The following is a 23758-nucleotide window of genomic DNA, read 5'->3' as shown; positions in this document are numbered from 1 at the left end:
GCGCGGAGCCCCGAGTCTTCTCCGGCGAGCGCACACTTCCCGCCTGCAGCCCCCCCGGCCTGCCCGCAGCGCCCGCACTCACAAGCAAGGGTAGTAGCCGTAGGGAGGCAGGGGAGGCTGCGGACAGCCGTCGTCTCCCAGCTCCGAGTCCATGAGCAGATAGTCTTGGCTCTCGTTGCGCCGCGCGCGGGCCGGGGTAGCCACCCCGGGAGAGCCTCCCCTCCCGGGCCCGAACGCTGAGCTCTGGTTCATGGCGGGAACGCCCGACTGGCCGAGATCCAGCTCCTGGGGGAGGCGCCTCGGCAGTTCCAGCGGGGACCCGGTGCGGAGGGGTCCGCGTCACCTGCCGGACTGGCCCGCGGCAGACTGGTGCCCAGGGGGCGAGGGTGAGGCGAGGAGCGCAGACGCCCTGCGAGCTGAGCTCCGCGAGCGGCTCACCCGCTGGCCCGGGGACAAGTCACCACGCAGCGGGTCGCAAAGGGGACCTTGTCTGGGGTGCGTCCGGCCAGGGGACCCCTCGAGGAGGCGGCCGGGGCTCCCGGGCCGAGCGAGCGCAGGAGGGGCGGCGGGTGGCAGCGGAACCTGAGAGCTGAGAGCAAGGGAGACAGAGCTGAAGAGTTACTATGTCAACCGAGACTCTCCAGCCCTCGGCTCCCGCCTTCTTCCCCCGCATCCTCCGTCATGATTCCACCTTTAAAGAGATCGGAACGACGTTCCAGAAAGCAGCCAAAGCCTGTCGTGTAGCCACAACTTTCAGGGCCAAGATGAACCTAAAGTAGGTGGAGCCACACATGCACTTTTTTGGGGGAGGGGGGGAGGCCTAAGAGTTTGCTTATATAGAAACCATACAAATTAAGAACTTTCTAGGAAGCTTCTCTTAAGGAAGACTCAAAGAACTCTTTTTTAAAAGAGACAGGAGCCTCTCCTTTCTCCTGTCTGCCTTCATTTCTTAGGACATTTTCTCTCCCACTCCCAACCCCCGAAGTTATAACTCTTCACTTTAAAATGAACAACATTCTGTGTTCCCAATGCCAAATGTTCCCAGTTCCTGAGCAAATCAACAAAAATAGGCATTTTCCGATGATACCAATAGAGACCAACAACCTGCTTACTTCAGAGAAAAACTTTCCTTCCATCATTGCAAATGCCAGAATTATCTCTCTGCCAGATGTTTCCCACATTTCCGAACTGTTTTTAATTTTAAGACTTAGTTTTAAATTCAGATTTAATCTTCATACATGTGCAAAGTAAAAGAAACTCAACAAGGATGAATCACTATCTGTAGTAGTTCGAGTAGTTGTCATTTAGGAATCCATTCGTTCAACAAATATTTAATTGATCCCAATTGTGTGCCAAGAACCATTTTAGGATTCAGAGGCAAACTAGCCAGATAAGGTGCCTGTCTGCCTTCCTGGAAGAGAAGGAGACAGAGATTAAACGAGCAAATGAGAAAGTATCAGAGAAAAAGGCTACAATAAAAATAAGACAGGTTGATGTGATAGTAACTGGAGACTGACTACTTAAGATTATTAGGAGGTTAAAAGAGACCTTTCCAGGCAGGTGCTAGTTAAGTGGAGATGGACAGGGCAAGGAGCCAGACATGAAAAGATCAGAAACTGGTTGCAATAGGATTGAAGAAAGCCAGACAGTCTGAAATTCTGTTGACAAAGAAGGTACTTTTGCTTCCCATAAATAGGTGGACGATAAAATGGATGTTGGAAGTGTGAAAGCAGTGAACTTGATGGAGGAGAAAAGAGGTCACAAATTTAGTGTTTTTGACTTTGCCAGTACACTAAGAACTAAAGCTCAGAGAGGACAGGAACTGTTGTATTCTGAGGGCCTGGGTCTGTATTTGTCACTGGTATGTGGAATGAGTGAATGAACAGATGGATGGATGCAGTACAGAAAAAATAAGAAAACAGTCTTGGCCACTAAAAGAACATTTACCCTGAAAAACTAATCACCATCATTGTGAAGTACATTATTCCTGATTTAAGAATCTCCTTCTTTGATTTCCCATCATGTGGAGCCATGGTTTGAAATTCTTACTTTCGCCTAATAATTATGCATAGTGAAATTTGTCTGTGGCAGTTGCCATCTGTAAGAACTCAGTAGGTTTGATGCTTGAATGAGTTAGTTAATAAATGTTTAATTTAAATAGTGCCAAAGTAATCTGTTTGGGAACATCAAGTATAGTAAATAATTTAGTGGGGAAGGTAATATTCAAATGTTTTTGACATTTCAAATTCTATGAGTTAAAGAAAAGTTAGAAAAGACCAGTGGTGTTAGTTGAAGTGTTTCATGAAGTGTTTCATTTCAAAAAATGAAGTTTTTCATTCTCAGGTAGCAACCTTCACACTGAAAAAATTATTACAGTAAACTTATAATGTGATATCAACTTATCACTTTGCAAGATAAGACATGCTTTTCTCTGTTTCTTAAATATAGTTAGTACAGGACCAATAAATCCTAGGGACATTTTCCCAGGAGGGAGAAGGTGGTGTACAAAGGATTAGAGGATTCTGAAAGAGTTTAATGATCTGAGGAAGTGGAAAGAGCATTAGATTGGAAGGCTGAAAGCCTTGTTCTAACCATTCCCCTAACTGAAGCTGTATGACTTGAGAGAGGACATCTAATCTCTCTATGCCTCCTTTACTAATCAGTAGGCAGATATATAATTACTAAGTACTCCTCAATCTCTAATTTTCTGCATTTTATGCTTATCTATGAAGTTTTATCTATTCAATTATGTTAAAAAAAAAAAAACAGTGAAACAAAGACAACCCAGACAGTTAATATATTTTTTAATCACGTGAGGCATTGCTGAGTAGATCTGGAGTAATGAAGAAAATTGGTGAATGAAGTTAAAAATTAAAAAATAGTTGGATGAGTAAAGAAAGTATAGTTTTCATGAGCTAAAAAAATTGCTATGCAATTTTATGTATGTTTATGTAGTATGTTTATGGTATTAAAAAAAAAAAAAAGAACACCAAGTTGTAGGTCCAAGATATGGAGATGAAGGTAGACTGTGTGTCTCTATGTGGAAAGGGAGGGATGCCATTAAGAGATGACTTTTACCTCATTATACATACCTGCAGTTTGATTGATTGATTTTGATATAACACAGTATTTTGAAAAGTCAAGAAAAAGAGTTGCCCTCTAGAAGGTCTCAGGCTAAGAGCCCAAAGGGAAAGAAAATGATATTGCTACTGGCATCAGGGACAAAAGGTTGAGAAAACATTATTAGATGCCTAATGACTCAAAAAGAAGGTGTTACATTGAAGACTTTGGGCAGCTGCGGTTTATGAGGTGCTATTGTTGATGGGAAGCCACTGACACAACAGCTTTTCTGGGAAATGCAATTTGGGGTTAGCTGGCCAACAGCTACAAACAATAGTTTAGTCAGAAATTCGTGCGGATAATTCAAAGCATGGAGACCCAGAGCCCTGACTTCTAATGCATGTAGAATCCGCAGGGAAAAAAACAAAAGCACCTTAGAAGCTTCAGAAGGCTTGATCTTCTATAAATAAAGGACCTCTGTAAATTCTGGACTGAGTGAAATAGTTGCAGGTGATATCACATCTTTGAACCTCAATTGCTTAATTTTTAAAGTAAAGGGGTTGTAATAATTACATTTAAACCTCTACTGCAGATATTAAAATTTTACTATGTTAAATATTAGAAACAGTAAAATTAAAGTAGCAACCGACTTTAATATTTTCTTTGATTTGAGCTTAACATAACTATCCAACATTCTAACATTATCGTATGGGTATTTTTTAAGCACTTGTGATTACCATGGTCTGAGAACAAGTCATATTCAACTAAATTTATCTCTCTTTTAATAGAGTTATTAGAATGCTTTCAGTAAACTATTGGCCAAGGGCATCGTATAATATATTTGTCAGCAAGATTGAAAAATATGGACTGAGTAATGGAGGAATGACTTGTAAGTAGTCAGAAGACTGTTGAGAAGACTGCTGACCTATGGATCAGTGTCACCCAGGCCTAGTAGGTGGAGACATATCAAAAATGGAGGGAGTTACTTTATAAGTAGTTAGTTTCCTATCACTCAACATATTCAAATGCATCATAGACCTCAGTTTTTTACATATGCTATAAAATAAATGAATATATTTGTGGCAAATTAAATGACCTCTAAGATCCTTTAAGAAAAAGGCTGAAATTCAAAAACTTATTATCATCTCAGTGGATCCAAAATGCACAATTGATAAAACACAATATCTTTTCCTGATTTATTATTTTTTTTCAAAAAAGCTTAGTAAAAAGGCATGTCTTTAACATGGTGATGATCTATTTCAGATAAAACCAACATGGAGAAATACCAGAGATGCTTTCATCAATGTAAGGAATAAGATAAAGATGTTACAATCATTATTAATAATTATTAGCTAAGAACTTCTATAATAAGCTCAATAAAACATGATAAATAAATAAGAGGGAAAAGTCTGAAAAAGAACATAAAGCTATTAATTTACAGATGATATAATTGCCTACTGTAAAAATTTCAAGATTTTTAGCTGAAAATTATTAGAACTGTAGAGTAAGAAATGTGTTTGGAACATTGTTGTATTATAAAGGCAAGCATAGAAATTTCAGTAGTTTTTCCTATCTACTAGCAATAGCCAAGGATCAAGCATCAAGGATTTGATCCTTGATGTTAAGACTGAGATTTATAGGCCTTTGAGGCTCAAATAATTTCACAGTTTTATAGTTTACTGTCTGGGGATGAAAACCAACAGCCTCTTCAACCTTACAGGTCTCTGCATTTCAGGACTCTATTCTCTTTCAGTTTTGCTTGCAAACTTTCCAATACTATTTAGAGATCATCTCTTTCTTATATTAAATTGCCAAATGCAGCCAACAGCAACCAACATTTGCTATGAACATTAGTTTTTTTCAATTCTTCTTTACAATTAAAACCTCATTAGGTACATTGTCTGTCTTCCAAGTAATTGAAGGTGACAGGTTTTGCCATTTTTTCCTACCACATGACACCAGTTACTCTTGAACTACCCTCTTTCCTGCATTTGATAACAGATTCCTTGTCTGTCATCACCTGGCATCTGAGGAAATGCCACATATTTTAGTTTAGTTTGTTTGTTTGTTTGTCTTGTTTTGTTTACAGAATCACCCCACTTCTAATTATAATTTTGGTGACAGAAATAAAAAGGGTTACTTATGTTAGAGGAGGTCATCAAGAGGACATGACTCCCAGTTGACCCTCAAGCTGGACCTGAGCAATCGGAGACTCCTACAACCTCCCCTGTCCTTGCAATGTATGGAAATACCCATAGTGGGACCCGTTTCAAGGACACAGCCTTGAGAGACCATGTGTTGTTGAGATCATCTGGACTGTATACATGACTGGGCCCAGTTAAGATCTATATATAAACTTTTAAGATTCCGGCAGGTGGAAGCAGAGATCTACTCATCTCTTGCAGCTGCCCAAGACAAACCTTGGTTATTAATCCTGCCACCGACGAATCTGGAGTGGTCTGCTCTTTCTTCAGTCTCTCCTTGCCTTCTGTGTATGGGGGGCCAGTTTCAGATTTCACTGGAGAAACTCCCGAGTTTTCGAACTTCATAGTGACAAAATATTTAATTTGTTAGAAAATACGGTCATACCACACAAAGCACCCCCCTATTAATAATTTTCCAATTTCCTTCAATACCCAAACTTTATAGAAAGTACCTAGTTCTCAATACATTTTTGGACACTATTTCTAAGTGATAAATTAATATTTACATACTCAAACTAAAAACAACAGTTTTAACAAAATTATGTGTGTTTCATTGATTTACATTTCAAATACAATAGGTGGAACATCGAAAATCACAAATACATAGAAGTAGGAAGTTTTATTGAGAACCTCCTGCTGTGGCAAGATGGTAGCTTGATATGTTACTTCTTTCTTTTAAAATTTTCATTTTGAAATAATTTCAAGTAAAAACTTACAGAAAAGTTTATAGAAAGTAGAAGGAACTGACATATACCCTTCATCCAAATTCACTAATTGTTATATTTTTATTTATATTCCATACTTGGTACATCATCATCTCTATACACAGATAACATTTTTTCTAACCTATTGGATAGTAAGCTGAAGACCTCATTCCCTTCTACCCCGAAATACCTCAATGTGAATTTTCTAAGAACAAGGATATTCAGGTACAGCTATCAATTTAACATTATACAATTCTCTTATATAATCTCCAGAACTTAATCTGATTTTGCAAATTGTTCCAAGGTTGTCCTTTTTGGCAGTTTTCTTTTTTTGGTCCAGGGCCCAGTCCAGGTTCATGCATTGCATTCACATGCCATGTCTCTTTGGTCTCCTTTCATCTGGAACAGTTTCTCAGCTTGTCTTCACCCTGAAGTTGGTATTTTGAAAGTACAGGTCAGTTATTTTGTGAAATGCCCCCCAATTTCAGTTTATCTGACACTTCTTCATCATTAGATTGATGGGTAGGAATACCACAAAAGTGATATTATGCTCTCCTCGGTGCAGCACATCAGGAAGCATATGATATCATTTTGTCCATTATTGGTGATGTTAACCTTGATCACTTGGTTAAGATGGTATTCTCCTGGTTTCTACTGTGAAGTTATTATTTTCCCTTTGTGATTAATAAGTAATTTATAGGGTGATAACATTGGGTCTATGAAAATAAATACCTTGTTCCTTACCAAACTTTATACCCACTAGTTTTAGCATCCATTGACGATTCTTGTCTGAATTAATTATTACTATGATGGTTACAAAATAGTGATATCTCTAATACCATCATTCCTTCCATATTCATTTGTTGACATTCTACTGTAAGAAAGACGTTTTCTTTCCTTACCATTCGTTCATTCATTTTCCATAAACTCATGGGTATATATTTTATTAAAAGTGTTATAATCCATTATTGTCATTATTTATTTTAATACTCGAATGGCCCTTGATTAGGCCCTTTTTATTTGGCCTCTTTAAACTTACTGCATGTGTTTATAGAGAGTCAGTTTTTTTTTTTTTTAAATAGGCACATAGTACTCCATTATGTAAATCAGGGGTTGACAAACTGTGACCCACTGGCAAAATCTGATCCTACCGTCTATCTGTTTTTGTAAATGAAGTTTTATTGACACACAGCCATGCACATTTGCTTACAGACCGTTTATGACTTCTACAACCACAGAGGTAAGTAGTTGAAACAGAGACAGTATGAGCCAAAAATTACTCTCTGGCCCTTTAAGAAAAATTGGCTATCACTTGGTGAAAGTTATTCATAATTTGTTCAAATAATATGCAATGTATTGATATTAAGACTGTATCTGATATTTTTAATTATTAATGATGCTATAATGAATAACTATACCTAGGTATTTTCATATTGTTGTAGGTACATTTTTATGGTAAATTCCTAGAAGCAGGATCAAAAGCAAATGCAGAGTTTCTTGAATCTAAAACACTATGCCTCACTAAACTTTGATAAAATTTAGGCAATTATATGTTTAAATACTTTTTTCTGTCCCATCCTCTCCTCTCCTGTGACTCCAAATACATGTATGTCCCACTCAATATTGTCCCACAGATCCCTGAAGTTTATTTTCTTTCAATCTTTTTCTTATTCTTCTTCAGATAAGATATATTCTATTGGTCTATCTTTAAGTTCTCTGCTCTTTTCCTCTGTCATGTCAATTCTGCTATTAAAACCATCCAAAGATTTTAAAACTTCAGATATTTTGTTATTCTATTGTATTTCCATCAATATTTCTTTTTGCCTCACTGCACACACTTACAGCAGCTCCTTTTAAATCCTTGCCTACTAATTCCAGCATCTGCATCATCTCTATTCATTATCTTTTCCCTTAAAAATGGGTCACATTTTCCTGGTTCATTATTTGTTAATCAATTTTGATTGTATCCTGGAAAGAGTGAATATTATGTTTTGGAGACTCTGGAAAAAGTCTGATATTTTTGTTTTGAAAGCAATTTATTTGATCCAAATTAAATTGCAAACAATTTCTCCTGGGTGGCAACTCAAATCTCAGTTCAATTCTTTTATATGTGGTTGTTGCTTTGAGTCTGCTCCGTGTATGCATAGTTCAAGGGCCAGCCAAAGACTTGGCTAGAGTCCACTCACATAATTTGAAAATTACCCCACACTGGCTCTCTACTTCAGGGCTCTCCCCTGACTTCCCAGCAGCTGAGATTGCCCTGAATTCTGTTCTCTGTTCTACAGTCTTGGAGGTTTACCCACCCTACTTGGTGGCTGTTTTGGCCTGTTCTCAGATAAAAGCTGTACAAGGGGAAAACTTGCTGTGTGTGATACTCTTCTTTCAAGTTTTCACTCTCCTCAAAAAATCCTGAGTTATTCATTCACTCTTAAGTGCCTTTGTATATTTTTGTATTTTATCCAGAGTTAATAGTTGTTACATATGGGAGGTTTGAGTCTGATAGGAATTTAATTTGCAGTATAGAAGTAGGCACATCATAGCTTAACTGCTGAAAACCAAAGATGAGGAGACAATCTTGAAACAAGCCAGTGGAAAATGATATGTTATACTCAGGGAAACAACAGTTCAGTTAAACAGTGATTTCTCCCTAGAGGGCCAGAAGACAGTGGTACAACTTCTTTAAATCTTATCAAATCTGGGATTTGAGTCACAGTTAGATTGTATGGGTGTAGAGGAAGTTACCCTTTCTAGTACCTGAATGACTTTATTTTTATACCTAAATATCTGGTCCATTTTGGAGTTTATTGTCGTGTATGGTATGAGATATGGATTTACTTTTATATTCTTCCACATGGCTATCCGCTTATCCCAACACCATTTAGTAAAAACTTCACTCATGTCCCAGTGATTTTAGATACCATCTTTATCATATATTAAATTTTCATGTGTACTTGGGTCTATTTCCAGACTTGCTATTCTATTCCATTAATGTTTGTTTATTCATATGCAAGTTCCAAACTGTTTTAACTACAGAGGATTTATAGTATATTTTAATATATCGTAAGACTAGTCCGTTCTCTTAGCTTTTCTTTTCTGTGTTTTCCTAGCTATTCTGGTATGCTTATTTTTCCATATGAACTTTGGTATCAACTTTTCTGACTCCAGAAAAAAATATTTGTTGGTATTTTTATTGGGATCACATTACAATTATAAATTAATTTAAGCAAAACTGACATCTTTATGACTCTATATTCAAATACAAGGGATGACTTTATTTGCTCGTATCTATTTTCGTGTCTTGTAAAATCATTTTAAAGTTTTCTTCATATAATTTTTACACATTTCTTTCTAAACACAATCCCGTTTTAAAATTTTATCAACCTATTTTGAATATGGTTTATCTCCATTACATTATTTAAACAGTTATTTTTGCTTACATGAAGTCCACTGATTTCTAGTTTAATTTTATATCCTGATACTTTACTGAATTCTTTTATTGTTTCAGTTTATCACTGATTCTTTAGTTTTCTAGGAATACCATCATATCATTTGAACTAGAGATAGATTTTCTATTTTTTTCAAATTTCTATTACTCTAGTTGTTTCCTGTTATCTAATTACATTGGTTAACACCACGAGTACATTGTCAGTAGTAATGTAGATTAAAGACAAATACATACAAATGTATGCTTGTGTGTGCGCACGTGCACATGCTAAGGAAATGTCCATTAATTTCTATTTTCTTGAGTTTTTGCATTTTTTTAAGAGGCTTTCCAAGTAACTATGGAGATAATCATATGACTTTTATCCTGAGATGTATTAATGTGTTCCATTATATTAATGGATATCTTAATACTGAACCATTCTTGCAGTACCAGAATAAATTCCACTTGATCATTATATGTTATGTTCTACATATGGTGCAGAATTTTGCTTGCTAATATTTTATTTAGGATTTTTACACCAATATTCACAAGAGATATTGATCTGTAACATTATTTTTGTGCTATAAAAGTAGATGTTTTGAAAAGCATTCAGAGTGTCAACAAAGGGAATGTTTATCTCAGGTATTATTGATGCTAAAAGAGACTTACTTCATACAAAGCAGATATTGGTTAACAAATAAATTAGTTTTTTGGTGATTAGGACATGGTGTTTTGAACATTTTGTAGCCTAACATGTTAGTTTATAGCCATATAGATAGTTACAAATAAGTTTTTTACTGTGTTTTAGTAACATTTTAGGAAATTGGTTGAGCGTTTGCCATTGACATAGATGCGTTATAGTTTTTTTCCATTAAAATAATGATAAATTGGCTCCCATTCGTGTTTTTGCATATAACGTCATTTTTCCATGGGCATATTACTGATGTTAAGCAGAAATTGCTTATATAACAATTCTCAACTATAAAGCCTCAAAATGTATAAAGCAAAAACTAATAGACCTACAAATAGAAATAAATCCACAATCTCAGAGATTTTAACATGCCTCTTCTCATGTTTCACATGGGAAATCTTTCTTTATTGAAAGATGTGAGTTGAACACAATTGGCAAACTTGACCTAATAGTCATATATAGAGCAATGAACTGGAGCAGGGGCCAGCAAACTGGGCCAAATTCTGCCTGTGACCTGTTTTTGAATGAAATGTGAGCTAAAAATGGTTTTTACATTTTAAAAGAATTGTGAAAAAATAAAGAAAAATTTGTTACAAAGACCATATGTGGCCCACAGAGCCTAAAATATTTACTATTTGGCTCTTCAGAGAAAAAAAGTGCTAACCCCTGCACAGAGTGTAGGACATACCCTTTATAAACATACCTGAAATATTAAAATATCAGTCAAAGAGTAGCTCATAATGGTTTTTTAATAAATGATAAAATATCCTGCTGCATCTACTTGTGATATATTCACCAAACTCTGTTTCATTTTCCTCTTTCTGAGCATGTAAGAAAGTAACACTTATCAGATTCTTCTGCACTTAAGGGCCATGTAACTGACTATGAGGGGGTTCTAAACATTTCTGTACATTAATTGACACTATTCCAATTGATATATGGGGCCTATGCCCCCTCCCCTTGAATTGCGATCAACTTTAATGACTCACTTATAACCATTAGACTGCAGCAAAAACAATGATGAGTAACTTCCAAGGCAAAGTAAGAAAAGGCCTTTCTGTTTCCACTTAACTCTCCTGGGTCACTTGCCTTTGCAGTGACCCTACTGGAAGTCCAAATACCTTGAGACCTTCATGCTGTGAAGAACACAGACCACGTGGAAAGGCTAGAGGCAGGTATTCTGGCTGAAAGTCCCAGCTGACAACCAGCACCAACAGCCAGACATATGCATGGAGACAGCCATGATTTCAGTCCTGAGCCTTGAAGTGACTCCCAGCCATCAAGTTTTACCAACTGAGGCCCCAGACTTTGTGGAACAGAGACAAGCTATTCCTGATGTACCCTGTGGGAATACCTGACCCACAGAATCTGTAAATGTAATAAAATGGTGATTTCATGCTACTAAGTTTTGGGGTAGTTTGTTATGCAGCTTCAGTAACTAGAACACTAACCAATGGAAGAGAGGTGGGAATTATGTATGACACTTCAATACCTAGCCATAAATCCCTCTTACTCTTAAATTCTCTTCCATAGTGACTCTCTCAGAGCAGGAGTTTTGGTTGGCGTATGTTAAGACGGAAGGAGCCTGGGTGTTTCAGTGACCACCTGAAGACTGGCCCATGAGATCTACTTGACCCACATTAGACTCATACATGAGTGAAAAATAAATCTTTACTATGCTGAGACACTGATTTTTGGATTAATAGCCCATCCTATCTTGCTAACACAAATACATTTCATAGTTTAAGAGATGAAGCTAAGGCAGCATTTAGAGGAGAATTCAGCTTTAAATTCATATATTACAAAAGGAGAGTGGTGAAAAATTAATGATTGAAGCACCCATCCCAAGGTGTAATAAAAACAAAAGCAAAGTGATCCCAAAGAAAGTAGAAGGAAATAAATGAGATCAGAAAATAAAGGAATAAAATTCAATGTAAATAAAATAAAAAGTCCAATTTTTAAAAAATTAATAAAATTGATAAATGTAATGCAAGACTTATCAAGAAAAGGAGAGAAGGGGCAAAAAAAGCAATTCCAGAATTGCAAAAGGGAATATCACTGTACCTCTTATAGACACTAATGGAAAAAAAATATTATTAACAAAGTTATAACCATACGAAAGCTACAAAATCCTTGAAAAATACAACTTATCAAAACTAACACAAGAAGAAATAGGAACTCTTACTAGTCCTATAGTATTAAAGAATCGAACCAGCATTTAAAAGTGTCCCATAAAGAAAACAGTACCAAATGACTTCATAGGAAAATTCTACCAAACATTTCAAGAAACAATGAGTCCAGTCTGAAACCAACTTATACACAGAATAGTAAAAAAGGGTACTTTCCAATTACTTTCATAGGACCAACATAGTCTTAATATCAAAACAAACTAGGCCATGTAAGAAAGAAAATTACAGGCCAATCTCACTTATTATGCATTCATGTATCTCCAGAAGTCCATCCAGAAGCCTAAACACATATAAGCAAACCAAAAACATAAATACATAAATATCATGTACATGATGAACAAATTGACCTTATTCTAAGAATGTAAGGAGGATTTAATATTAAAAAATCTAACAAGCTATTTGGTGCATTAGTAATTTAAAGGAAAACACTCAAAAGATCATTCATCTCTTAATTCCTGTTTTTTTTTTTTACTCTAAGTGAATAATTAGGTGTGTGAGCAAAGATTACCTAAGATAATGTCAATTTTTCATCCATTTTTCTGTCTATGCCCTTTGCCACGTACCTTTGTAATTTCTCCTGCTAAAGAGACAGAGTCAATTTTCTCATCCTTTGATTCTGTGGTTGGCTGTATTACTTGCTTTGGCAAGGAGGTATTAGCAGATATGATCACTTCAGAGACTGGCCAATGTGGTTCTTCATTTCCACTTCCTTTCTTGGCTCTTCTTCAAACATGCCAAGAGCACTTCTGCCTTCCAGCCTTTGACCATCCTGTTCCCTCCATCTGAAATGCTCCTCCTTGTAGATACCTACACAGCTGACTCCTTGCCTTCATTCGTGTCTCTGCTTAATTGTTACCTCATCAGAGAAGCCCTCCCTGAATATCAAAGTTAAAAATGTGTATCCAATGAAAAAGAAATTCAGGACATCACTCTCTATCCTGTTTTCCCAGTTTTCTTTATAGCTAATGCTAATTTGTTCATTGGCTGTCTCCCTGACTGGATTATGAGATCCTTGAGTACAGGGACTTTTTCTACTTTACTGATGAATTCTTAGTGCCCAGAGGACAATGCCTGGCATGTAATTAGTACTCAAGGATTATTTGCCACATTAAAAATATGCCTTGGGTCTTACCAATTCAACCACTTTACCCTTTATTAATTTAGCAAAATATAATGCACCCCAGAACCTGACACTTGTTGGGGACAAGCGTGATGAAGTGAGGCAAGACTTAGAAGTTGCTGAAAGATGGAATAGTTAACTTAAAACATAGTTAAGAGAGTGCATAACCAGAAAGTAGTTAACTATGGAAAGTACACACTTGCCATTAGTCTTTATAGCTATTCTACACACTGAAAGAATCACAAACTGATGTTCATAAAAAGCCATATGAAGAAATAGAGAGGATAGACATATTTTAGATAAATTGAAGAAAATTTCAAGGAAGAACTTGAAAGATATAATGAGTAAGAAACCTAAGCATGGATGAAACATTAATGAATAATGATCACAGTGTGCAAGGAAGAAATGAAGAAAGTATCTTCACTCAAATAAACTCTATATGTGCAGGGAAAAACTACAGAAACATCTAGACGCAAATACTCAATATACAGTGACCTATGAAACTGAGAAATTAAAGAAAGGGAAATGTATAAAACTATTTAATTTTCTCCAGTTACAACCAAAATATTTAGATGTTGAGAATGTACTTGTTTGCATAATTGAATATGTTGTTCTGTAACTAGGCAGATGATAAAGGATTTGTGGTTATAATGTGGTAACAGTGTGTAACAAAATGCAGTTGGAAAGACAAATATAGATGCTCAACAAAAGTTGAATTCTGAGCATTACTTTCAAGGAAGTGACTCAATATGTACAGCAGTCTTGTTCATACCACATAGATGCTTTCATAACATTAATGGAATGACTAAATGTCCAAAAAGGAAAGAAAAAAAAGCAGCTATGCACAACAGGATAAATAGCTTGTCTAACTGAGCCTAAATTAGTCTAAGCTATTTTTAGTCTGTGATTCTGCCCTAGAAGCCCCCTGGGATTTGGAGGGAAATATGGAGAGAGAAAATTTGTTTTTTCCCAGCTGAATGATACCAAAATATTCCTGAAATTCATTTTAAAAGGCTTTATGTTCCAAAGATAACTCAGTTTCTGTCAGTTACTGAGAAAATAAAAAGGTGGAAAGTTTATTTTTATAACACAACATTTCCTCCAGTGGGCCCTCTCCAGAGTGATTACTGCCTCCTGCTACACGTAGTGGAAATAGACAGGGATGTAAACTCTGTGAGTAGATTAAACATCTGTAAGTTAGACCAAGAACCTGGTTTTGTTCAGTTTTGGAAAAATTCTTTGAAATTTTATTTGTCTGGATATCCCTGATCACCCTCTCAAATCCAAGTCGAGATGGCCCTCAGTCAAACATTACTTGTCCAATATATTTGTTTAAAATGTATTGAGACTTTCAGTTTCTGGTCCAGCCTTTAAGGAGCTTGGAAGAAACCACTGCATCCTAACAACAAATAAAAAGCTGAGCAAACTGAAAACTTAACAACTCTTGTTAGATCCATAAAAGAAGTGAGCTCACAGGGCAAACTGCTGCTCCCCTAAATTGAAGAGACCTAGGAGCAAATACAGAGAATCATACTCACTGGAGCAGGAACCTCCATGGGAACCAGTGGTGGAGTAGGAAAATCTAAACTGCAATTAACAAATTGCTGCTTGGTGTGAGCAATCTGAGAGATTCAACTTTCAGGAAAGCCAATCACCAGGAGGCCCCCACACTTTTGTGAATTCTACCTTCTGAAACTCTACCAGGTTCTCACGGTAAATATGGAAGAAAATCCCCCAGTACTTCCTGCAGAGGAAGTGGAAAGGAAACCATTTTTTAAATATTCCAGAGCATTCTTTTCTTCTTAATAAAGTCTGACCTCAGGAGAAACTAGTTAACCAGAGCTTAATCTGCTGGTGATTTATCAGAGCCTAACTGACCTGGGGGAAGGGAAATACTTGACTCCAGCTGGATCTAGTCTTCCATGTGGAAGAAGGGAAATACTCCACTCCAACCTCCTCTAGCCTCTATATGGGAGATGACTGGAGTGAACTCGAATATGGTATCCCAGTCCACTCCAGTCATCCTGTCTCACCTGAGTGGGGGGATGGAAAGCCTAAGAAGTGAGGAGAACTGAGAAGCCTGTGTGAAGTTCACATTCCAGTGGTAAAGGCTCACTAAAAGACTCAAACATAATGACAGGACTGTAGAACACTTCCCCTCCTCCCCCACATCTCACCACTACATTGCGGAAGGCCTACTTACAACCATTCTACTTACCCAGTACACTATGTCCAGCTATGAAGAAAAAAAATTGCAAGACGTACTAACAGACAAAAAAAAAAAGTTTAAAGGGACAGAGCAAGCACCAGAACCAGACTCAGATATGACAGGGATATTGGAATTATCAGACCAGGAAATAAATATGCTTACTATGCTAAGGGCTCTAATGGATAAATACGAGGAAATACTGATACTGAGCAGGACCATGTGGGGCTCCTGGGTACAAAAGCCTTTCTGTGTCCCCCATTTCTTGATTACAGAAAATAGTCTTCATTCAGCCTCCATGACCGTCCCTGAGTTCCAAGGAGTAGGTTCAAACCATTGCTAATTAGGAAAGGAAAGGGATATGGAAACAAAGAAACAGTCAAGGGAAACAATAGTGCAGCCTTGGGGCAAGGTCCTGGTTCCCCATCTAGGGAAATACATAACAATATCTTCGAGCTGTTTTGTGGATACTGAAACCCCCATCAGGTGAGTGAAATTAACAGTATGCTGCCCTCAAGCATGATGATGCTGACTCCCATTTACCTCACAAACAGCCAACCAAAGAATGTCCACAAGCTGATCGTGCCCTCTTTGAACCATTACTATAAAACTTTTCACTATCCCCTCCAGGTTGGGACACACAGTTTTGAGGGCATTAGTCCATTGTGGCCCCCTTTGCCTGGCAAAGCAATAAAACTATTCTTTTCTACTTCACCCAAAACTCTTTCTCTGAGATTTAATTCAGTGTTGAGGTACAGAGGTCAGATTCAGCTTCAATATGGCAACATACGCAGAGAGATAGACATTCTAAGAAAGAACCAGAAAGAAATGCTAGAGATCAAAAACACCAGAGTAGAAATTAAGAATGCCTTTGATGGGCTTATTAGTAAACTGAAAACATCAGAGGAAAGAATCTCTGTGCTTAAACATATCTCAGTAGGAACCTCCAAAAAATGAAAAGCAAACAGAAAAGAGACTGAAACAAATCAGAACAGAATATGCAAGAACTCTGGGATGATTACAAAAGGTGTAACATATGTGGTATTGGAAAGCAGACGAAAAAAGAGTGAAAGGAAAAGAAGAAATATCTAAAATAATAACGACTGAAATTTCCCCCAATTAATGTCAGACATCAAACCACAGATCCAGGAATTGCAGAGAACAACAAGTAGGATAAATGCAAACAAATAAACAAAACCCCCAACATCTAGGCATATGATTTTCATATTACAGAAAATCAAAGATAAATTAAAAATACAGAAAGGAGCCAGAGGAAAAAATACCTTATCTATAGAGGAACAAAGATAAAAACTATATCCAACTCCTCAGAAATCATGCAAGCAAGAAAAGAGTGGAGTGAAATATGGAAAGTATTGAGAGAAGAAAACTACCAACCTAGAATTCTGTACCCTGTGTAATTATCCTTCAAAAGCGAAGGAGAATAAAGAATTTCTCAAACAAAAACTGAGGGAATTTTTTGGCAATAGAATTGCCCTGTAAGAAATGTTTAAAAAGAGGGAGTGGCTTAGAAATAAACTACAAGAAAAAAACTGTAAAACACAGACACGTGGAGGCTAAACAATATGTTACTAAACAACCAATGGATCACTGAAGAAATCAAAGAGGAAATCAAAAAATACCTAGAGACAAATGAAAATGAAAGCACATCAATCCAAAACCTATGGACATAGCAAAAGCAATTTTAAGAGGGAAGTTCGTAGCAATACAATCTTACCACATAAAACAAGAAAAAATCCCAAATGAGCAACCTAACCTTACACCTAAAGCAACTAGAGAAAGAAGAACAAACAAAACCCAAAGTTAGTAGAAGGAAAGAAATCATAAAGATCAGAACAGAAATAAATTAAATAGAAACAAAGAAAATAATAGAAAAGATCAATGAAACTGAAAGCTGTTTCTTTGAAAAGATAAATGAAATTGATAAACCTTTAGCCAAACTCATCAAGAAGAAAAGGGAAAGGGCTCAAATCAATAAAATTAGAAATGAAAAAGAAGTTACAATGGACACCACAGAAATACAAAGGATTATAAAAGACTACTACAGGCAACTATATGCCAATAAAATGGACAACCTGGAAGAAATGGACAAATTCTTAGAAAGGTGCAACCTCCCAAAACAGAACCAGGAAGAAATAGAAAATATGAACAGACCAATCACAAGCAATGAAATTGAAACTGTGATTTAAAATCTTCCAACAAACAAAAGCCCAGGACCAGATGGCTTCACTGGCAAATTCTATCAAACATTTAGAGAAGAGTTAATTGATGAGAAAAACTGGAAGAATAGCAGAAAAGATCTTCTACAACTAAAAATATAAAGAACCACAATGAGACAGTAGGAGGGGCGGAGATGCATATAGTCAAGACCCATACCCCCTGTGGGCAACCCACAAATGGGAGGATAATTACAATTATAGAGGTTCTCCCCAAGGATCAAGGGGTCCAACCTTCACACTGGGCTCACCAGCCTAGGGTCCCTGCACCAGAAAGATGAACCTCCAAAACATTTAGCATTGAAGCCCATTGGTGCTTCCTTTCAGGAGAGCCAGAGGACTGTGGGGAACAGAGACTCTACTCTTAATGGGCACACACAAAATCTCACATGATCTAGGAAGAAGAAATAATTTGAAAGGAGCCTGGGTCAGACCCACCTGCTGATCTTGGAGAGTCTCCCAGAGAGTCAAGAGGCAACTGGAGCTCACTAAGGAGACCTAGACACTGATGGCAGCCATTTGGGTGAGCTTGTTCTACCAAGTGGACACTGGTGCTGACAAGTACCATTTTGGAATCTTCCTGATAGCTTATTAGCACTGAGACCCAGCACCATCCACCAGCCTGTCCATTACTGGGATGCCCACCAGTACTGGGACACCACAGTCCAAGCAACTAGCTGGGCGGAGACACAGTCCTACCCACCAACAGGGCTACTGCCTTAAGAACCCATGGACCCACAGCAACCCTGGGAGACTGCCCTGTCCACCAGAAGGCCCAGAACCTGGCCCCACACACCAGCACACCGGCACTAGTGCATGAGACCCCCCAGGGCCCTGCGGTCAGAGACCCCTGGACTCTGCTCTGCACAGCAGTGCACTGACACTGAGCCTCAGGATCAGCCTCACCCACCAGTGGATATGCACCAGTTTGGGGACACCCCAGACCCTGCAGCCAACTGTGCCAGGGACTGTCCTTTCCCACCAGCAGGTAGAAACTAGACCACCAGGTCCACAACCACCCACTTCATAACCCAGCTTTGCCCCAGTAGGTCAGCACTAGCCCTGGGACCCCCCAGGGCCCCACAGCCAGCAGCCTCATAACCTGGCCCTGCCCACCAGCGGCCAGCAGTCTCTGCATAAGACAAGGCCTGGCAACCAACCAGACTTGGGGCCAGCCATGCCAGCCAGACCACCAGCAGTCAGCCTGCCAAAACAGGAGGAATTATGCAGCACAAATAGAGGCCATTCCTAGAGTGTATAGCCCTGGTGACCAGAGGGAAGTGCACTGCTCGGACACATAGAATATCTCCTACAAAAGGCCACTTCTCCACGATCATGAAACATAACAAACTTACCAAATACATAGAAATTAAAAACAACAATTTAGGCAAAATGAGGCAAGAGATGAATATGTTCTAAACAAAGGAATAAGACAGCCCCAAAAGAAGAGCTAAGTAGAGTTAAGTGTTTCTACTCAATAAAGATTCAAGATAAGGATCATAAAGATGTTCAAAGAACTAAAGAGAAATTAGATGAACAGAGTGAGAAACTAGAAGAACCAAACAGATGAAGAATACAATAACTGAAATGAAAAATACACTAGAAAGAAATGACAGCTGTCTAAGTGACTTACAGACTGAAAGTGAGGGGATGGAAAATTATATTTCATGCAAATGTAAATGACAAGAAAGCAGAGGTAGCAATTCTCATATCTGACAATGTAAACTTTAAAACAAAGTCTATAACAAAAGACAAAGAAGGGCATTATATAACAATAAAGGAATTAATACAAAAAGATGATATAACATTTGTTAACATATATGCACCTATTATAGGAGCACCTAAATATAGAAAGCAAATATTAACAGACATAAAGGGAGAAACTGACAATAATACAATAATGGTAGAGGACTTCAACACCCCATTTACATCAATGGGCAGATCACTCAGACAGAAAATTAATAAGAAAAGAATGGTCTTAAATGACATGTTAGACCAGTTGGACTTAATAGATATCTACAGGACATTCCACCCCAAAACAGCAAAATGCACATTCTTTTCAAGTGCGCATAGAACATTCTCCTGGATAGATCACATGCTGGGCTGCAAAACAAACCTCAACAAATTTAAGAGGACAGAAATTATTTAAACATCTTTCCCAACCACAATGGTATGAAATGGTATGAAATGGTAGAAATTAATTACTGAAAGAAAAATGGGGAAAACACAAATGTGTGGAGACTAAATAACATGCTACTGAAAAAAGCAATGGGTCAATAAAGAAATCAAAGAGAAAATCAGAAAATACCTCAAAACAAATGAAAATAAAAACATAACTTTCCAAAATCATTGGGATGCACAAAAGCAATTCTAGGAGAGAAGTTCATAGCAATACAAGCCTACCTCAAGAAACAAGGAAAATCTCAAATAAACACCCTATCCTACCATGTAAAGGAATTAGAAAAAGAATACAAACACAGTCAGCAGAAGTAAGGAAATAATGAACATTGGAGCAGAAATAGATAAAATAGAGCCACCCCCCAAAAGAAAGAAAGAAAGAAGGAAAGAAGGAAAGAAAGAAGGAAAGAAGGAAAGAAAGAAGGAAAGAAGGAAAGAAAGAAGGAAAGAAAGAAAGAAAGAAAGAAAGAAAGAAAGAAAGAAAGAAGAAAGAAAGAAAGAAAGAAAAAAGAAAGAAAGAAAGAAAGAAAGAAAAAGAAAGAAAGAAAAGAAAGAAAGAAAGAAGGAGAAAGAAACAAAGAAAGAAAGAAAGAAAGGAAGGAAGGAAGGAAGGGATTAAGGAAACCAAGAACTGGTTTTTAGAAAAGAAAAACAAAATTGATAAGCATCTGTCCAGACTCATCAAGAAAAAAAGAGAGTGGACCCAAATTAACAAAATAAGAAATGAAAGAAAAGAAATTACAACTGATACCCCAGAGATACAAAAAATCATGAGAGAATATTAAAAATAGTTATAGGTCAACAAATTGGACAATCTAGAAAAGATGGATAAATTCCTATAAAACTAAAATCTTCAAAACTGAATCAGGAAGAAATAGATAATATGAACAGACCAATCACCAGTAGTGAAACAAATCAGTAATTTTAAAAATTCCAGCAAACAAAAGCCCAGGATTGCACAGCTTCAAAGGAGAATTCTACTAAACATATGAAGAAGAGGTAATACCTATTCTTCCCAAACTATTCCAAAAAATTAAAGAGGAGGGAACACTCCCAAATTCATTCTATGAGGCTACAGTTACCCTGACACCAAAAACCAGACAAAGGCACTACCAATAAAGAATATTATAAGGGCAATATCTCTGATGAACATAGGTGCAGAAATCTTCAACAGAATATTAGCAAATCCTATTCAACAACATATAGAAAGAATCATACACCATGATTTAGTGAGATTTACCCCAGGGAAGCAGAGTAGTTCAATATCTGCAAATGAATAAATGTGACACACCACATTAACAAAGGAGGGATAAAAATCACATGATTATCTCAATAGACATGGAAAAAGCATTTAACAAAATTCAACATCCATTCATGATAAAAACTCTCATCAGAGTGGGTATAAAGGGAACATATGTCAACATAATAAAGGCCATTTATGACAAACCCACAGCCAACATCATACTCAACAGTGAAAAGCTGAAAGGCTTCCCGATAAATTCAAGAACAAGACAAGGATGCCCACTCTCACCAATTCTATTTAACATAGTATTGAAAGTTTTAACCACAGCAATCAGATAATAAAAAGAAATAAAAGACATCCAAATTAGAAGGGAAGGAGTAAAACTGTCAGTATTTGCAGATGACATGATACTATATACAGAAAACCTTAAAGTTGCCACTAAAAAATGATTAGAACTAATAAATGAATTTGGTAAACTGCAGGATACAAAATTAATATACAGAAATCTGCTGCTTTTCTATACACTAATAATGAACTATCAGAAAGAGAAAGTAAGAAAAAAAATCCCATTTAGAATTACGACAAAAAGAATAAAATACCTAGGAATAAACTTAACCACAGAGTTAAAGACCTATACTCTGAAAATTATAAACATTGATGAAGGAAACCGGAAGTGATACAAAGGAATGGAAAGATATCCTGTGCTCATGGAAGAATTAATATGTTTTAAATGTACATACTGCCCAAAGCAATCTACAGATTTAATGCATCCCTATCAAAATATCCATGACATTTTTCACAGAACTAGAAGAAATAATTCTAAAATTTATATGACACCACTAAAGTCCCTGAGTAGCCAAAGCAAACTTGAGAAAAAAGAACAAAGCTGGATGTATCTCACTTCCTGACTTCAGACTATAAAGCTACAGTAATCAAACCCATATGGTACTGACATAGAACCAAACACAAAGGTCACTATATCAAAACAGAGATCCCAGAAATGAATCCATGCACTTATGGTCAATTAATCTATGACAAGAATGCAAAAATATACAATGGGGAAAAGACAGTCTTTTCAATAGTGGTGCTGGGAAAACTTGATAGTTACATGTAAAAAAGTGAAATTAGAACATTTTCTGACACCATATACAAAAGTAAGCTCAAAATGGGTTAAAGACATAAATGTAAGACCAGGAACGATAAAACTCTTAGAAGAAAACATAGGCAGAACACTCTTTGTCATAAGTCATAGCAATATTTTCTGATCTGTCTTCTCAGACAAAGGAAACAAAAGTAAAAATAAACAAATGGGGCATTGTTAAACTTAAATCCTTTTGCACACCAGAGGAAACCATTGATAAAATGAAAAGACAACCTACTGAATGGGAGAAAATTTTTGGAAATGGTATGTCTGATAGAGGTTAATATCCACAATATGTAAACAGTTCATACAACTCCATATTCAAAAAAACCAAACAACTTGATTAAAAAATGTGCAGAAAACCAGAATAAACATTTTTCAAGAAAATATACAGATGGCCAACAGCAACATGAAAACATGCTCAACCTTGATCGACTTGGAGGGCATTATGTGAAATAAGACAGAGAAAGACAAATAATGTATGATATCACTTATATGTGGAATCTAAAAAATACAACAAACTATAGAATAAACAAAAAAGAAGCAGACTCACAGATATAGAGAACAAACATGGTTATCATTAGGGAGACAGATGGGGGAGGAACAATATAGGCATAGGGGATTAAGAGGTACAAACTACTAGGTAAAAGTAAGCTACAGGGATATACTGTACACCTGGGGGAATATAGCCAATATTTTATAATAACTATAAATAGAGTATAACCTTTAAAAATTGTGAATGTCTATATTGTACACCTATAACTTGCAGAATATTGTACAGCAACTATGCATCAATAAAAAATAATAATCATGAAAAAGATATTCAACCTTGCTCATTATCAGGGAAATGCAAATCAAAACCACAATGAGACATCACCTCATACCTGTCAGAATGGCTGTCATCAAAAAGAACACAAATAACAAATGTTGGAGAGGATGTTGAGAGAAGTGAACCCTCGTACACCGTTGGTGGGAATGTAAGTTGATGCAGCCACTATGGAAAACAGTATGGAGGTTTCCCAAAGAACTAAAAATAGAACTACCGTATAGTTCAGCAATTCCACTCCTTGGTATATATCTGAAGAAAACAAAAACAAAAATTTGAAAAGAAAACATGCACCCCAATGTTCATCGCAGTGTTATTTACAATGGCCAAGATAAGGAAGTAACCTAGGTGCCCATCTATAGATAAATGGATAAAGAAGAAATGATATCTATATATACATATATATAGATATATATGTGTATGTATATATAAAATTGAATACTATTCAGTCATTTTTTAAAAGATGAAATTTTGTCATTTGCAACAACGTGGATGGGCCTAGAGGGTATTAAGCTTAGTGAAATAAGTCAGATGGTGA

General features: G+C 36.8%; 1 protein-coding gene and 1 long non-coding RNA gene across 4 annotated transcripts in view; one reads left to right on the top strand and one right to left on the bottom strand.

Annotated features, from left to right (window-relative positions):
• Window positions 1-639, bottom strand: part of TRPC6 (transient receptor potential cation channel subfamily C member 6) — a 121238-nt gene extending 120599 nt beyond the window's left edge. For all 3 annotated transcript variants that reach the window (XM_059930529.1, XM_059930530.1, XM_059930531.1), the window contains exon 1: window positions 83-639. In XM_059930529.1, the coding sequence (XP_059786512.1) occupies window positions 83-252 (170 nt within the window). In that variant the 5' untranslated portion in view covers window positions 253-639. The remainder of the gene's footprint in view (window positions 1-82) is intronic.
• LOC132370474 (uncharacterized) lies at window positions 345-11488 on the top strand. The gene is made up of 2 exons (XR_009504588.1): window positions 345-775; window positions 11181-11488. It is a non-coding gene; the product is annotated as an uncharacterized LOC132370474 (long non-coding RNA).
• The last annotated feature ends 12270 nt before the right edge of the window (window positions 11489-23758 follow it).

This window comes from Balaenoptera ricei, chromosome 8, assembly GCF_028023285.1.
Source record: "Balaenoptera ricei isolate mBalRic1 chromosome 8, mBalRic1.hap2, whole genome shotgun sequence".
NCBI classification, from domain to species: Eukaryota; Metazoa; Chordata; class Mammalia; order Artiodactyla; family Balaenopteridae; genus Balaenoptera; species Balaenoptera ricei.
Note: the sequence above shows the minus strand (reverse complement) of the source record. Positions and strands in the feature narration are given on the sequence as shown.